General features: G+C 37.5%; 1 protein-coding gene across 1 annotated transcript in view; it reads right to left on the bottom strand.

Annotated features, from left to right (window-relative positions):
• LOC119787452 (Fc receptor-like protein 5) overlaps nucleotides 1–17365 on the bottom strand; it is a 136289-nt gene that overhangs the window by 96437 nt on the left and 22487 nt on the right. Inside the window, exons 9-11 of the mRNA XM_038291325.1 lie at nucleotides 16293–16598; nucleotides 12372–12641; nucleotides 9793–10038 (exon numbers count right to left, since the gene is read on the bottom strand). Of these exons, the coding sequence (XP_038147253.1) occupies nucleotides 9793–10038; nucleotides 12372–12641; nucleotides 16293–16598 (822 nt within the window). The remainder of the gene's footprint in view (nucleotides 1–9792; nucleotides 10039–12371; nucleotides 12642–16292; nucleotides 16599–17365) is intronic.

Genomic DNA, 17365 nt, shown 5'->3' with positions numbered 1-17365 from the left:
GCAGTTTTGCCTGGCTCATAGAACCTTCTAACATAAGTTCCTTCAGGCCAAAGCTCTGGGTTCTAGATGACAGCTACGTCACTACATTCAGCAGAAACCTTGAATGAGGCATACCTGGTATTGACAGAACTGATTCTCTGGCATGTTACATCATGCCCAAGTTTGACTTTAAGATAAACACTTAGTGTTTCCGCATCTAAGTCAGTTGATGTTCCCAGCGGCTCCAGTACCAACAATAGTTTGTCCAACTTTCCTGCGTGGAGGGCTTAAATGAGTCGCGTCTTCGCATCAGCGGGCCCTTGGGGCTGACGATTATGCCTTTTCACAACCTGGCTCCACTTAGGGGATCCCGGAGATAGCGTAGTTACTTCAGGGCACAGCGCTGGAGTATCTTCCTTTACAGTTGGGAGAGAAACCCCCTCCTGACCTTGAGGACAGTGATCCATATCCAGGATCATATCCAGGAAGTGTTTGATTCATGACAGATATTGCCGCGTGAAGCTGTTACATAGCAAGCCACAGACATCCATGTTAGAAAAAGTCACTAGAGGCAAATCATATAGATACTGGGACACAAATCTGGGAATGTTGTCGCCACATTCGTTCAGCACTTTGAGGCAGGCTTTTACATTGTTGACATAATTTTGTCAACATTTTGTGCTCCTTTATACGCGTTATTACGCTGTGAAAGAAGTGCAAAGTTCATACAGCGTCTTCTTTGATGTTTCTATCCAGTCTGAGTCAAAAGTATTGACAGCCAACAAAACAATCTCATCCTTGCTTAGTTTTTAGTTTGATAAAAAGAAAGTGTAGAAATTCATCCTCCACTATGATTTTGTCCTCAGCCGTTTCATGGTTTTAAGCTCTAGAAAACGCCGGAGATCCGGAAGAGCCAGCTTCAGCCACGTCAGCCATCATATCACTCGGGTTCTTACTGTCATTCAAAAAGTACACAAATAAATTGTCTGTTTTAGAACTGAAAACACTTTGGGTCCTAAAGTCATTCTAAAACTGAACATTTGGGCCATCTTAAACACATATGGGGTTGGTCATCATCTTATAAAGTATACATTTATAGTAACCTGTAGGGTAACATTTATTTTTAACACTTAAGGGATGCAAATCATAGATTTCATCGTTCATAAACCTTTAGTGATATATATATATATATATACCGGTATGTGTATTAATATTTTTCGAGGAAAGGAAAATTTAATTCTGTTAGTTTTTTATTTAGTGAAATCAAATTCAGATTAAAGTGACATAACTTTAGACTTCATCCTATTGGATTATATTATTCATTCTTTTTTCTTCTATTAGGTGCTATTTTGTTCACATTTTCACAAGTCAGAGTAACCATCACCTTTTCTCTGTCTTAGTCAGAACCTGATACATTCAGGGCAAATCAACATACCGCAAAATCATGAAGATACGAAGCTAATCTCTCCAAGTGGCTGTTGTGTAAATAGAGAATTTGGTTTGTGCACATTTTATTACTACTTTGTCAGACCATGTTTGGACACCTTTCTCTCTTGATTTGCCTACGTTTTCATCTCCAGGTCCTTCCATAACATTATAGATCATGGCGACTGTTAGGGTTATGGAATGACAATATGGAATGACAATTATAAAATGAATGTGTGTGCATATGAAACATTGAAGAAATAAGATGCTACATTTCTGTCCTGTGATTCAATCAGGAGGGTCATAAACTTTTACGACCTGCATCCAGTAGGTCATGAGGCAGAGTCACACTGGTGTGTGACTTGCATCCAGCCAGATGGTCATTTCACACTGTCTTATGACCTGCATCCTGCCAGATAATCATTACTGGGTTTTCTGTTAAAGAGAAGAAACAAACGAGACCTGTCCTGTTATTACACAATCCACAGGCCGGATCAAACACCCTCTGTTTTCCAGTCCTGAAGCTGACAGGAAGACATGGTTGCTGCTAAGTTTTTTTTCTTTTAGAAAGATAATTTTCGGTTTAGATAGGTTCTAATTTGATCAGAAATTATTTTACTGACTCTAAGTCAATCATCTTTTAGTAAAAGCCCACAAGGTCATACATTATCTCCTTTTTTAGACATTTTCCCACAGATAAAAGTCATGTAAAGTAAGTCAGTCTGTCAACAAGCATTTTCTTCATTGCAAGATAATAATAAACAAAGGAGACCCATCCTGTTTTAAACAACCACAGGCCTGATAATAAACATTTAGTTTTACCAGTCCTGAAGCTAACATAGGAAAAGGTAGTTGCTGCTGAGTTTTTTCTTTTAAAAAGATATTTTGAAATTTAATTTTTGAAAAGGGTTTGAAGTGTTTGCCCGGCTTTAGGAAGTACAGTCTGCTCTGGCCCTTCTTGTAGATGGCTTCACCATTGTGTCTCCAGTCTAGTTTGTTATCCAGTTGGACACTGATGTATTTATACTCATCCATTATCTCCAATTCTCCTCCTTTGGATTTAGCGTGTTTCTGTTTCTTCTGAAATGTTGAAATTCAAGATCAGATGATTGTTTTCACTCCATGCCAAAAAGCAGGTCACCAGTTCTCTGTGCTCAGCTTCTTGTCCATCTTTGAGTCATCAGATTATTCCTGCAGGTAACAGGACTCTGGTACTGGAAGTCAGAGGTATACAGAGTAAAAAGAAATGGTGAGAGTACGGTCCTCTGTGGTGCTCCTGTACTGCCAACTACTTGAATAGACAGCTAGCTCTTCAGTGAAACAAACCATGAATTGTTTGTCAGGTAGTTTTTGATCCAGGTAAACTTTGATACCTTGAGCTGAGTCTTCTGTAGTTTCTCACAAAGTAAGTCAGGTTGAATTGTTTTAAATGCACTGGACAGATCAAAGAGCATGATCCTCACATCGCTGTCTGCCTGTCAGACAAACCCATTGTCTGTCTAGATGACAGTGGGTTTGTCAAAGCAGGTGAATGATGGCATCTTCTACTCCAATTCCACGGCAATATGCAATTTGCATTTTTATTATCAGTTTAGTGATTATAATGGTAATTTGCTTACTGACCAGGGTTTTAGACCCTTTCCTAAAAGGGTCAGACTCCTGAATCCAGCTTTTAACAATCCAGTTTCTTTCACAAATGTAGTAATTTAGGCTATGGCTCTTAGCAACGTTATTAATCACCAACCAAATGAATATATCTCGGGTATTTCGGGTGCTTCTGAAAGTAACCTGAGTGTTAATCGTTCACTGTGTAAAATGAACACAAAAGACCACAGGTAAAAAACACAACTGTACCTTTATTAGCTACAATCACAGGGTATTATATCTAGTAACTAGCAAAACACTAAAAACTCAGCCACAAAGGTAAGCACATTATTGTGCATTGGCGCAACAGTATTTGAAATCCAACGTTTCTTCACTACCAGTAAATGTCAATATCTTTGTTTATAATTCAAGCAGGGCTTTTATTAGGGCTTCATTAACACGTCTAGTTAACTATTTAACTCAAAGGAAATTGATTCGCTTCTTAGAGACAAACAGTCATAAATTGGTTATAAAATAACCACAGTAAACCTCAATCTTTTTTGTGTGGATACTACAAACTACCAAAAAAAAAAACTCAGGACACATGAAAGAATCGGTAAGCATAAAAAGGATTTAATGCGTCCTTTAGGAAGAGTTTTTGATAATATTCAGTCAATTAGCTAAGCTGTTGTAATGAATTGAGAAAATATCCATAATATTAGCAGCATAGATTATCTACATTAAACCGATTTGTAACAGTGGTCTTTGGTAACATTCAAATCAGTCAAGTTCCACTAAATCCATTAATGAGCATTAGGGTTGTCACGATACTAAACTTTTCAACTCGATACCGATACTAAGGAAAATATTCGATACTCGATACCATTTTCGATACCACAAGGATAAAAACAAAGACTCCAAAATTCTACAGAAATATTTTCATTAATAAATAAAATACAACAAATAAATACATTAAAGGTTGTTTGCTGTGCACAATATTAAGCAAGCTTGACAAAAAACTTATAGAATTAAAATTAAGTGTTCCTTCCTTAGCTATGCTTTGCACACAGAACAATGACACTAGCCAAACCGGTTAAGATACAAAAATAATTCTCAGCGACTGCACCTATTACAAAAAAAAAGTCTGAAACTGAAAAGTTCACAGAATTATTCAATCACACAGTGTTCTGAAAGTGCATTTTTCACTATTCTGCACTTTAGATGAAGGACTGCTTAGGTGCCACTGGTGGTGGCACTGCATCGATACTTTTAGAAGCGAGTATTGTATCCGGATACAACATTTCAGTATCGATACTTTTTTGAGAATCGATACTTTTGACAACCCTAATGAGCATTATGCATTTGATGTGACAGCAGTGAACATGAAAAAAATGTGTGGATGAGGGGTCTCTGTTATCAAGGTAACTGATATACAACAGCTAACCAACAGGCCACCAGTAATAACACCATCTATCCCGTCATCTGTCTCATGTGACATATATGACCTAGCTTGAATTTTCATTTGCATTAGTTAGCTGTGGAATAGCAAAACATTTCCTTTAAAAGCACAGAGGAATGAACTCAAGTACAAGTACACAATGCAAAAAATATTAACGTATGAATAAACTTTTATTTCTTAGTACATGCCCATAGAGCACCCTTTTTATTTAATACAACAAGACAGGGTGAACATGTGTATCACAGTTGAAAGTATGAAAGTTCACTAATAACAAACCTCTCTTTTGCTACATTTTGGGTCATTTACATGTAGTTATAAATCATACTCATAAGTACTAAAAGCACAAAGCTCGAATGTAAAGGGCTTAAAGATCCCACATAAGGCCTATATTTTATATAAACTTCTAAGCATATCAGATCATTGTGATTTTCATTTAAATTGAACAATGTCATATGCAATAGTTAAAAGAAGACTTTCATAAATTAACTGAAGCACAACAATATAGATAAACCAGCACATTTTTCAGTCTACATGGCAGATTTATTATCCAGAGCTGTTTGTGATTTGATTTCAGAATAAATTGTTTCTTCTGTTGCTGCAGGGTTCTTCTTGGCTGTAAAAGGAGGGAAAAAATGTGTGAAACAATTGCATGTACAGCAATCCTTATAAATGAAAACAAAATCCCCAAGCAAGACTCTGATTCCTAAGCTCATAATTACCTGGACAAGCCTATACACACAACTTGTATCAAATAAATGGTTACATAAATATAAAATCCTAATTTATTCAGAGATCATGCTAAATGGATAACTACAATAGGGAATTTGGTAACAATACTGTATTCAATATGTACAATACCTACAATGATTTCAATAAATATACTGGGTATTGGAAATGAAGCTAATTTGCAGACTCTACCTTTCTCCTTGTTATTGGCTTTATTCTGATGGTTGATTTCAGCATACAATGGAGCAGGATCTGAAACTGAAATGTTATTTAATCATACCAGACATGGTATTCAAAGAGTAATTAAGCCAAAAATAAACCGATTTAAACTTTATTATTTGGCCTTAATGATGCTATCTTTATTTATTGCAGCATATTTTGACATTTTGGTATTCAGCCATAGTGCCCTCTGTTGGTTGCAGGGTTACCCGATGTCCCTATTTGGACAGAACAGTCAGAGTAAACTCTGCATTTTTTGATTCTCTCCCACCATCCCACAAATGGAAACAATGTCCAGCATTTGAATGGGTCAAATTAGAAGAAAAAAGTAAAAGAAAATATATACAAATATTCAAAGGTAATTTTCTAAATATGAAAAATTCAGAGCTGCACGTAATTCTCTTAAAACAAGGTAAAGAAATTTAACACAAAGTATTATGGACACTGTGATTAAAGAAAAACAAAACATAGCTACAACAAAGACTGTGTAAGCAGTGAAAGGTGATTCTCAGAGAGCTGTTTGGTGAAGTTCTACGAAGTCAGGCCCTATTTCTAATTTTAGTATGAGAGGAGCTCAATGTAAACAAACATAAAACTAAGTCACAAAAAAATGCACAACTGAAAAGCTTCTTCTTTCCCACATTGTACCTCATAAGGATCCTAGTTGCCCAACATTTGATTTTTATCTGGTCACCCTCGTTGGTTAAAAAGTGGCTTATGCAGAGGAAAATTCATTTACTGGTTTAACTGCTACATGTTTGTCACAGCTCCATATTAAGGAATAATGGTACAAAGTCCAAGTGAAGGGTTTAATACTTAACATATCATTTTACTTCTCAGAACATATATTTTTTTCATCATATAAATTTTAATGTTCTCCCATGGCTTATATCTACAAGAAGCACTGCCCACTTTGGTGGCATTTTTAAAAATGTATCCTGTGGTCAGGGTTATGCATTATATCACGCTTGGGCTATATTTTAATACTATAGCATGAGATGACATTGAATACAAACCAATGTGCTGTTTTTGCCACACTTTACGATCACACCAGAAACTGAAGTGAAATCAGTTTCCCTTATAGATACATTAGAACATTTAAATGCTCTGCAAGGCATGCTGGTTGAGATAATTATAACAAAACTAAATTAACTGGATTCTAAAAATATGTACCCAAATTCAAAACATGCACAGATAATTTAGAAAATCTCACACAAGACAAATGATTTCCAAAGATTTTACGAGAAATACAGAGAGGAAAATAAGGCACACAGCCAGGGACAACAATGATTCTCTCTGGAAGAAGCATATCAAGGTTCTACAGTGGCCTAGCCTGGCTCCTAACCTAAACCTAATAGAGAATCTATGGAGGGAGCTCAAACTCCGTATTTCTAAGCAACAGCCCAGAAACCTGAATGATCTAGAGTAGATCTGTGTGGAGGAGTGAGCCAAACTCCCTCGAGCAGTGTGTGCAAACCTGGTGAAAAACCACAGGAAATGTTTCTCTGTAATTGCAAACAAAGGCTACAGTAACAAATATTAACATTGATTTCTTAGGTGTTCAAAAACTTATTTACAGCTGTATCATACAAATAAATTGTTAAAGAAAATGATACATTGTGATTTCTGGATTTTGTATTTAGATTATGTCTCTCACAGAGGACATGCACCTACAATGACTATTTCAGACCCCTCCATGATTTCTAAGTGGGGGAACTTGCAAATAGCAGGGTGTCCTCACTGTGTATACTTTAGCCAGTGTCTAAAATCACACATTTAAAATTCTCCATGGTTTCTTCTTTAAAATATTCTGCATATCGATCTGAATGTTTGGACATCTCTTCTCCTCAACACTTTCTGTTCTCAATACAACAGATCTTCTGTTAAACTTTGTTTTTACAGTTTGACCTGGTCCATTCCAAAACCAATATTTTCCACTAATACCTCCTTTTATATTAACAACAAACAAGGTCTGGTGCAGAAAATGAAAACCGCTCTTCATCCTCAGCTGAGAGTTTGGGTTGAGAATATATTTTTCTTGCTAAGTGTTCATAATTTTGACCGCCTTTGTAGGTTCCCCTGTACCCTAGTTCTCTTGGTGATATGCAGGGGTGGTATTGTGCTAAACAAGAGGGGAGTGGAGGCCTAGTGGTTAGAGCGATGTGCCTGGGTGCTTGAGTTCAAGCCCCACTCCCACGGGTAGCCACTCTTGCTCCCTGAGCAAGACCCTTAACCCCACACTGCTCCCCGGGTGCCGGACAATGGCAGCCCACTGCTTCCCAAGAGGATGAGTTAAATGTAGAGAGTTCATTTCATTGCCTTGTACTTGTGACAATATAATGACAATGAAGTTGAATTCTATTCTTCTACCATAATCTTTGGACTTGTGGTCTAAACCCAAAAGTTAGTTTGATCAGACTATGACGCATTCTTGAAACACATTTCAGGGAGTTTAATGTTTCCTTAGGATTCAAGGATTGGGTCTTGATTCCGAATCTGTAATGCAGATATGTGGGAAATAGCCGATTGCTGTTAAATACTGTAGAATACTACAAGTACAAACCATGACTTGTTTAAGTTCCTCTAGGGTTGAAGCCTTTGTCTGGCAACCTCTATGACCTTAATCAGTTCTGTCTTTTCATTCTTTTTTTTTTTTTTTGTTCTCAGAGGTATTTCATATTTTTTCCAGCCACTAATGGTCCAAAAGTGTTAAAATAGATTTTTGGATGGTTTTCTGTATATTTTACTTTATACCTTTTCTGTTTTACATTACTATGATCCTTTTTAATTATCTGCAAACTGTGGCTTTATCTGAGGGATAAAACTTAGAGTAAACTATGAAAGGGAGAGCTTAAATTTAATCAAAGGTGGTTTCTAAGACTTTTTTGTAAAACTCATTGTTCCGTGTCTGTTTTTTTCTGGTGTCATCTAAAACAGATAGAATAAAATATGAAAAAGGTGGAAAATATAAAATTATTATTTTTTAGTTTTTCTTTTATATGCCACAAAACCTATCATTTTATAGTGTGTATAGTGTAGAGGACCCATAGATATTAGAAGAGACAGATGATCTAAACTCCATTTTGAGCTGGACCTGCCTGCAGTGTGACAAAAGACTGTAAAGACTGACTGTACCTTCAACTCCCAGTTTCACCTCAGAGTAAATAACAACATCCTCTGGCTCACGAGGTCTGCCTGTTGAGATCATCAAAGGATCAACAAGACAAAAACATAAAGTCTGAAATCACTGATTTGTTGTTTTGTGTTGTAGAAGATTTGCTTAGAACTCACTCTTTTTTCTGAGTTCTTTTAATTGAATAATGGAGTATGTGATTTCTGTGAGTTCCTCTTCAGCAGAATTATGTCCTGATTTTAGAGAAATTAGATTAGTTGTTTTGTTAACAGTTTTTGAGACTGTTACTGATTTGAATAGATGTACTTTACCAGATCCAGTGGCTCTAGAAGGTTTGACTGATGCATAAAGGGCATCGTCTACTGTAAAGAAAAATATTAGACGATAAATAGATTATTTCAACAGACCATAAAATACCAGATTGTTTGCTTTAACAATAACGTGGTTGTTATCGGTTGTACTTGTCTGAAATTTCCTTTATTCTATTTGTACAGTAGTCTTACATTGAGGCAATACATACATATGAAAAAAAAAATCATTCAAAGCAAAAATATAGAAAATCATTTTCTGTATATATAAACTGATTCCATATTCTATTTGTGTCAATAATTTCTGTCACTCTAGCAGTTTTTAATGTTTGTCTAGATATATGCATGTTAACTGTTTTAAAAAAATAAGAGACAAATATATGTTTATATCTCAATACTTTATGAAAAAGACTTGTTCAACTTCCTACCCTTCGTGGCAGAGCTATGGTCATTAATCTTGGTCTCTAATCTGTGATTTGTGGTGGGCTTCTGATTGGTTCTGATAGAAAGATATGTTATTACAAACAATTACAGTGGTTTATGTTAGATATAGAAGAAAATGTGAGTTGTGTACAGACCTGGAAGAATTCAAATCTGTGAAAAAGACATTCATTATTGATTTATATCTTTAATGGTTCAAATCATACTTAAGTTATTTTGAAATGACCACTACATTTATTTAAAAAGGTTCGAATAAGCAATCTGACAGAGTGTGATCTGACCTTTGGAACGTCTGTGGCGCCACAACATAAGTGAGAGAATAAGGAGAATGATTCCAAAAACTGTTCCAACAATCAGCAGCAAAAGAAATGAAGAGCTGACAGGACTGGACTCGGTTACTGGAAATAGGGATAATGTAAATAGAATGTGTTTTATTTATCTGCAGATTGTGAGACATGTTTACATAAACATCCTTTCATTAACATCATAAAATCCATCAAATGTTTTCATCCTCTCACCTCTAATAGCCATCCAGCTCTGTGGTGATTCCTTTCCTGAATGTTCACACTTGTAGAAACCTTCATCTGACTTTGACACTGCAGAGATCTTCAGCTCCTCTCTGCTGTCATTTTGGATCAGTTTGTTATTGTGATAGAAAAACACATTGGAGAGTTTTTGTTCTTCATCTCTGCAACTCAGAATTACAGGATTTCCCGCAGTCACAGGCTGGATAGGGCTCACCAGGATAATACCATTATTTTCATCTGTAAAACAGTCAGAATATCAGGTTTTGCTCAGCAATCAGGTGTAGTTATTCCTTAGGTTTATGGAGGCATATTTAATATGCTTTTTGATTACTGGATGTTAAACTAAGTTAATGGACGGACCAACTTCTACTAACAAAACAAGAATTTCTATATTCTCAGAAATTTGTCATTGTTCTGAATTGATATTAATTACAAAAATAGGTCCCTATAAACAAACATTCATTATGATGAATATAAGATGAATTCCTGAAATGCGGGTGATATATTTGACTTATCTCTCATTTTTAGGAGAGTAGAAAGGAGGATCTAATCTTATCAATTTTCCTTTACATTATATTAATTCCTCCTAGAAAGTAACACGCTTTTTGTGACACCTGAATCTAAGCCCATTTTCTACTCTATTTTTAATAACCTCAGTTCCTACTCTAAAACAAAATCACAAGACATTTCCAAAGAACCATTTATGTTCTCCCCGAAAACTATATTTTAACATCAGTGTTGAAGTCAGAGCTCTTTGTTAAAGTTATTTTGCTCTCATTTACTTCAGACAAAGAATGGATTAAACCAATAAGGATTTCTTAAACAATATGTCATATTCCCATTTTAGATTTGCTTAAATAAACATTTATATTACCTATCAAAAATTTAAGTTATTTCTAGGGTTGAAACACTTTATTGAATTAATTCTAACAATTTTTTTTCTGTTTCAGCTTATCTGTTTTACAATTAGAGGATTTATCTGTTAGTTCTTCTAAAAACTGCTTTAGAGCAAACATTTACTTAAACACATGAAGCCACATTTTGGAAAAACAGAAAAGTGGAAGAAGGAAGCTGAGCCAGTGGCGGCTATTGGCTGGCCAATAGAGGGCACTAGGGCCCCACCCCACGCCCAATGACACTGATTAAGACAAAAAAAATAAATATTTCTTTTATAATTTCATTTGATTATTGATTAATTTTAAATTAAAATGTAAAATACTTCGAAATATATCGATATATATTTTTTAGATCTGTAAGATAAATATTTAATGACTAATAAAGTTAGGCTAGTAAACTAGCCCCACCCGCCAGCAGCCAAAATAATTTTTGCCTGCGAGTTTGGTCTAGCCTTGATCAATGCCCCAGGCCCTAGCACTGGAGGGGTCAATCACAAAGCAGAGATGTGTTTTGAATTTTCGGATGCAAAGCAGGCGGGGTTTTGAGGGCATGATGACGAAGCTGCGCAACGCTGGAGAAAGCACAACAAGGAAGATGGCAACAACTATTGAACAGTTCTCATTTAACTCAGCTTTGGAATCGGTTTTGGAAGGATTAGATTTGGGGTTTTCGTTGAAACGTGAGCAGGAAGAGGCTCTACGCTCATTAATTTTTAAGAAGGACGTACTCACTGTTTTACCGACAGGCTGTTTGTTTACACTCCTCCACTAGCTTTCACACGCTTACTACATCTCAGTCAGTTGCGCTCATTGGTCAGAGCGTTGGCCAATAGGCACAGACATGGGGTTGTATTCATCAACAATCTTTTGATGTGTCATTCACCTGGGCCAGACTAAATTACACATTTAATGTCACATTTAGTATGGTTTATAAGGCTATAATAAACTGTCATTCCATTTTTCATCGGATTGGTGACGTATTTCCGCCCTAGGGCACAAAAATCTTTGCACATTAACACTCGTTAAACATTGTACATGCGCAGTAGTCCCTCTGCAATACAAAGGTATAGGAGAGCTGACAAGAAGTGTATTTGCTCACCACCTCCCGTCACAGGGCAGATGTTTTGATTGACAGGTCGACCCACGGGGGTTGGAGATGCATTGGAGAGAGATGGAGAGAAATGGCGCAAGAAATGTCCTTTTTCAGGACCTGGTTTATCAAGGCGGCTTGGCTAGCAACAAATATCATTATCCTGCTTTCCCTGCCTCCTTTTTATAACGTCAGGATCTGGCCCAACATGTCTAAAGACAGGTAGGACTGAATTAAAGCACTTTTTATAAAAGGCAAAGAAGAATGAACAATTTTGAATTCACATGGAAAATAATATAATATAGTGTACTTTTTCTTGATATTTGTTCATTTGCATTCTTTAATATACATTCTCATTAATTAAAAAAGTGTAAAGCTGACCAATAGCTTCTCCATTATTAAACTGGTACATTGTTGTTGTTTTTTTAGATTTGTGACAATTTTGGACCATGCTAAACACAGATTTGCCCTCACAAAGCCTCAGGAGAGCAAGATTTATGTTAAAAAAGAAACTGCAGCTTTTACAGTATGTCTAAACATACCGTAGTAAAAGGTCAAAGTAAATGTCATAAATTAAAACCTACCCTGTACAGTGATGTTGACTGTGTTGCTAAAATCTGATCCGGACTCACACCAGTACACTCCACTGTGAGACCGGTCTGAGTTTATAGTACATGAGGATCCAGTCATTGTCCGCCAGTTGGAGCAGTCAGTGTATGAAATTTCACCTATTTCTGTAAACCTCCTCAGTCTCCACTCAGTGTTGTTCCCACTACACCTGAGAGTGACAGACTGATAGATAAAATGTTGAACTCTGTCTGGAGTCACTGAGAGAGAAGCAGCTGGATGAGAGTCTGAAAAAAAGCATAAAAAAATGTGCTCTAATATAATAGCATTGTAAAAAGATGTTATTTATAGAGAAACATTTAAGGAATATAGTCATGCTCCGCCTGTAGCGTCTCCATAGCAATCCTTGTCGCTTGAGAGGTAGATATAGGGTGCTGTATGTGTATGATGCACAGCCGTCTTGATCAGAAATGCACTTGGTATCCAGGAATACGTTTTTGGTGTTTTAATACTGTCCACTGGCTTATATAGTCACTCACAACAGATTGTAATGTACATGATGTGACATACTGATCTAAATGATAAAGCAAACGGTCAACAACAAATACGGCTACCCCGCTCCCCTCTCTCCTCTGGAGTGCAGGTAAACACACCCATGTAAGCAATCAGCTGTCACCACATATGTCACCACAGCAACTACGCCCAACGTGATACATACACATGTCCACCTATCATTATGGCTCCTACACAAAAGCCCATTAATTATTATTCAATAATTACCAATTGCTATTAGGCGCATCAATGCAACAATAATAACCAACATTTTTAAAAACCTGGGAGTTAGAGTCCATCAGTAATACAGTAATAATTTTAATCCACACTGAAGTCTTCATTCTTCATGATGAACTCACAATTCAAACAACAAATTCACAGTAAAAAAATAGAATGAACTCATAGGAAGGCCAAGTAGGAAAGTAATGAATAGACTTCTGCAGAAATCCATAAGAGTTCACAGAATCCTTCATCGCTGTTGAGGCTAGTTCGTGATTAATCATCTTCGGGCTCCTGCACCAAACAAACCTTTGTAATGGGCTTGTTCAAGCAACTAATCCGAGTTTTATCCGCACCTGACGAACAAATCATCTTCAGTCTGGGAATATTTGAATCAATAGTCCCATCAACCATGAGTTTCGAGGTGCTGTGCTGTCCACAATGAAAACAAGGTCTCCTACATTGACGTTCATCTTTAATCCTATCCATTTCTGGAGCTCCTGCAACTGGGGTAAATATCGTTTCACTCATCTCTTCCAAAAAAGATCAGACATATATTTGACCTGCTTTTATCTCCTGTGTGCATATATGTCCATATATTTTTCTTGGAACACTCCTGGTGGTAGGGAAGGACAGTTTTTTAACAACAGGAGGTGATTAGGAGTTAGTGCTTCCAGGTCATTCACATCCATTGGGGCCTTTGTGATTGGTTGGCTGTTGATGATGACTTCAGCTTCTCAAAGAACTGTGCAAGCCAGCCTCATCAAGGGTTTGTGCTCTAAAGGTGGAGTTGAGTATTTTGTTGATAGATCTTATCCACCGTTCCCATGATGTGCAATAGTGTGAACCAGCTGATGGATTAAAGTTCCATTTTATTTCCTTTTGTAGCATAACATCCATAATTTGCTCCTTGATCCACTGTCCAATAGCTGTCCTCAGTTCTCGTTCTGCTCCTTTAAAGTTGGTACCATTATCAGAACAAAGATCTTGGATTTGGCCTCTTCTTGCAACAAAGTGTCTAAATGCATTGATGAAAGAATCAGTGTGCAGGGATGGTGCAACCTCAATGTGGACTGCTCTGATGGCACGGCAGGTAAAAATAACACCATATCTTTTGACCATGTTTCTTCTGCTTTTTTCTTCAAAAGGTTCGAAGTAATCTACTCCAACACAAGTAAATGGTGACTCATCTGGAACAGTTCTTTCATTTGGTAAATCTGCCATCTCTTGGCAAACTGGCATAGCATTAACCACTGATATTCTCTGTAGCTCAGGATCTTCAGGTGAAAGCACACTGATATTTTGTGAACTGACAGGCCACTCACTCAGAGGCTGCAGCAAGAACTGAGGTCCTGACAACCACACAAGATATTTGATCAATGCATTAGTTTTCACTCGCCTGGAGGCTATGTCTGCTGGGTTACTGACACTGTCCACATTTCTCCATTGTGTGGCATCAGAAACCTTGAGAATTTGTGAGACTGTTGACAGCAAAAACTTTATAACGTGAGGTCTCATTTTTAATGTACCCTTCTCCAAAGTACATCCATACGGCTTGAAATAGTTGCAGCTATTAGCTCCATCCTAGGTCGGCCTCCTGGAACTCTGCCTTGCCTACGGCCTCATGGTTGGCCTCCTGGGTCTCTGCCCCGCCTCAGGCCTCACGGTTGGCCTCCTGGGTCTCTGCCTCGCCTCAGGCCTCACGGTTGGCCTCCTGGGTCTCTGCCTCGCCTCAGGCCTCCCGGCCTGCCTCCAGAGACTTTGCTTGGCCTCTGGCCTCACAGCCGGCCTTCAGAGAATGTGCTTGTCCTTGCCTACCTTTGATGGGTTGTTTTGTGCTTTGGACTCTGTTTTTGTTTCGTACTGTCCTTCCTTGTCCCCCATTCGCTCGTCAGGAAGGAAATGGAGGCCTAATAACCACTAAAATCCTCAAATAATTGTAGAGAATGCCATGATTGGTTTGAGAACTAGAGTAACATGGTCGCTATTCTATGTTAAAATTATGCCCCCAGTAATCAAAACTAATACAGAATTTTGAAGCTAAAGCACTGACAGCTAACGCTGACCCTAAAAAGATATTTGGCATCATAAAGTTTATTATAAAAATCAAACAATGTCTTTGAAAAACCCAGCCTATTATCTACAAAAGAAAAAATAAAGCTGATTTTCTTATGACATTTCTCTATTTTTTAGTTGCAGCTTTTATAACAAGAGGTTTTAGAGTTTCTGCAGATTTCTATGGCCCCTCATAACTTTAAGTTACCATACCACTGCAGGTTGGCACTGTTTCGGCATCAGGGGTGGAGTTTAGCTGAATGCTACTTCAGGACCTACAGCTTTTATAGGTTTCCTCTCAATCTAACCGCGGCAAAGATTTTTGCTTCAAACTCCAAGAGAAACACCCGCACCGTGCCCCATACATACACACTTCATCATTCTTCATCTTCACTAGACGTGGACATACTTTAGTATATTCTGCTGTAAAATGAGTCTTATATTTTCGTTTTTTAGTGGAGGATTCAACCTATTTCACAGGATGCACAGCTTTGAGTGGTAACTAGGTGACTGTATAAGAGAAAATCAAAACTTATTGGCTTATTTTTCTGACTAATCCAATCAGTGCGCTCTCTGACAACCAGTCGCCTGGAACGCTCCTTGAACAGAGCATCGCTTGGGACAGATACGCACAGGTTTCACAAACAACCTCCTCCCCACACCCTTCTCTCTCTTGTTTTCTGCTCAATCAAAGTAGTTCTAATCCACACATGGTGCACGAATTATTGTATTGTCTGCACGCTCTCTCTCACATTAAAAAAACACCACCTTGCATAGTCTAAAATTCAGGGATAATTTATCCGACTTGTGGGCATCCGTGAACAACTATCTATATCAAGGAGACTCCAGAAACTTCTGGGAGACTTTGAATGTCTGATACCGGCCCCCAGTCCCAACCTGACTGAGGACAGGCAGCTCATGGTTCTCTGCTGAGGTCCGGTCCAGTCAGGTGAGAGGAAGCCAATAACATCTGAAGGAGACTTCAGATAAACTCTACCAAATCTGAACTGATGGTAAATATAATTGACAGCATTATAGGTGAAATGCAAACTGTTGAAAATGTATCAAAATTAAAAACAAAAGGATCCTTCTAAGAACAGAGATAAACTGACCTGCAGACCAGACAAACTTTGGTTCACTGTATTCAGTGTAAAACACTGGTTCTCCTCTTCTTGCTCTGCACACATATCCTGCTGTGTGATTCTGTCCATTAATGAGGTAGGAGTTCTGTTCAGTCCAGTTGGTTCTGCCGGTCAGCGGCTCAAAGCTGTAGGAGCTGCTGGATTTTGCTGGAACCACTTTATACCAGAAGAACCTCCATCCTGCAGATAGATGCTCCAACCCCCCACAGCTCAGAGTCACTGAGGCTCCAGGACTCAGCCATGATGGAGACACAGAAAGGACAGGCTGAGCTTTATCTGATGGAGACACAGAGAGGACAGGCTGAGGTTTAGCTGACGGAGACAGAGATGTTCAGAGTGAAAAAACAAGGTGGAACCAGCTGATACCAAACAAGCATACTACCTTTAAAAGTACTTTGTATATCACAAACAAGCAACACTCCGGCTAAAGATGACCAATACTTAACCATATTTAAAATCTTTTTAAATTGTCTTTTAGTTCCATTTGAGTAATGGTATCAGGCTGGTTTTAATGAAAAAAAAAAACATTTTCTAATCTTTAATTGCTTATGATCCCTTTTATCAAATTGTACGATCATAAACTGTTTAAATTAATTCATGATGACCACATTCAATATACAGAAGATCTTAACAAAACACAATAGAAATTATTTTTTATTAAACCTTGTCAGAGTCAATTTCATTAGTAACTGTTTATCTTGTAAAACATTTTCCTCCTCAGTTACAAATTCCAAGTACTGTGTGTTCTCTCTACTTAACATATATAAATTTAAACATCTTTAAGTCATCAGCTTTCAGCTTTCTGTGTCAACGTCTCAAACACTTAATCATTCTATACTTCTCTATCAAGTTGAGTCCCACAAGGCTAAATAATAGGGCCCCTCCTCTTTTCATTTTTTATTTTATTTATTACCCTTAGTTTAAAGCAGGGGGGACAGCTTGTTAATGAAGAGACTTTTAGACTGTTGAGAAAACATTAAAGCATGACTAACCCTGAACTTTTTTACTTTAACAAAAAGAAACAGGTGAGAATGGTTGGCGAT

This window comes from Cyprinodon tularosa, unplaced genomic scaffold (assembly GCF_016077235.1).
Source record: "Cyprinodon tularosa strain WSP-4 unplaced genomic scaffold, ASM1607723v1 ctg299, whole genome shotgun sequence".
Taxonomy (NCBI): domain Eukaryota; kingdom Metazoa; phylum Chordata; class Actinopteri; order Cyprinodontiformes; family Cyprinodontidae; genus Cyprinodon; species Cyprinodon tularosa.
This window is presented reverse-complemented; position numbering and strand designations above follow the sequence as displayed.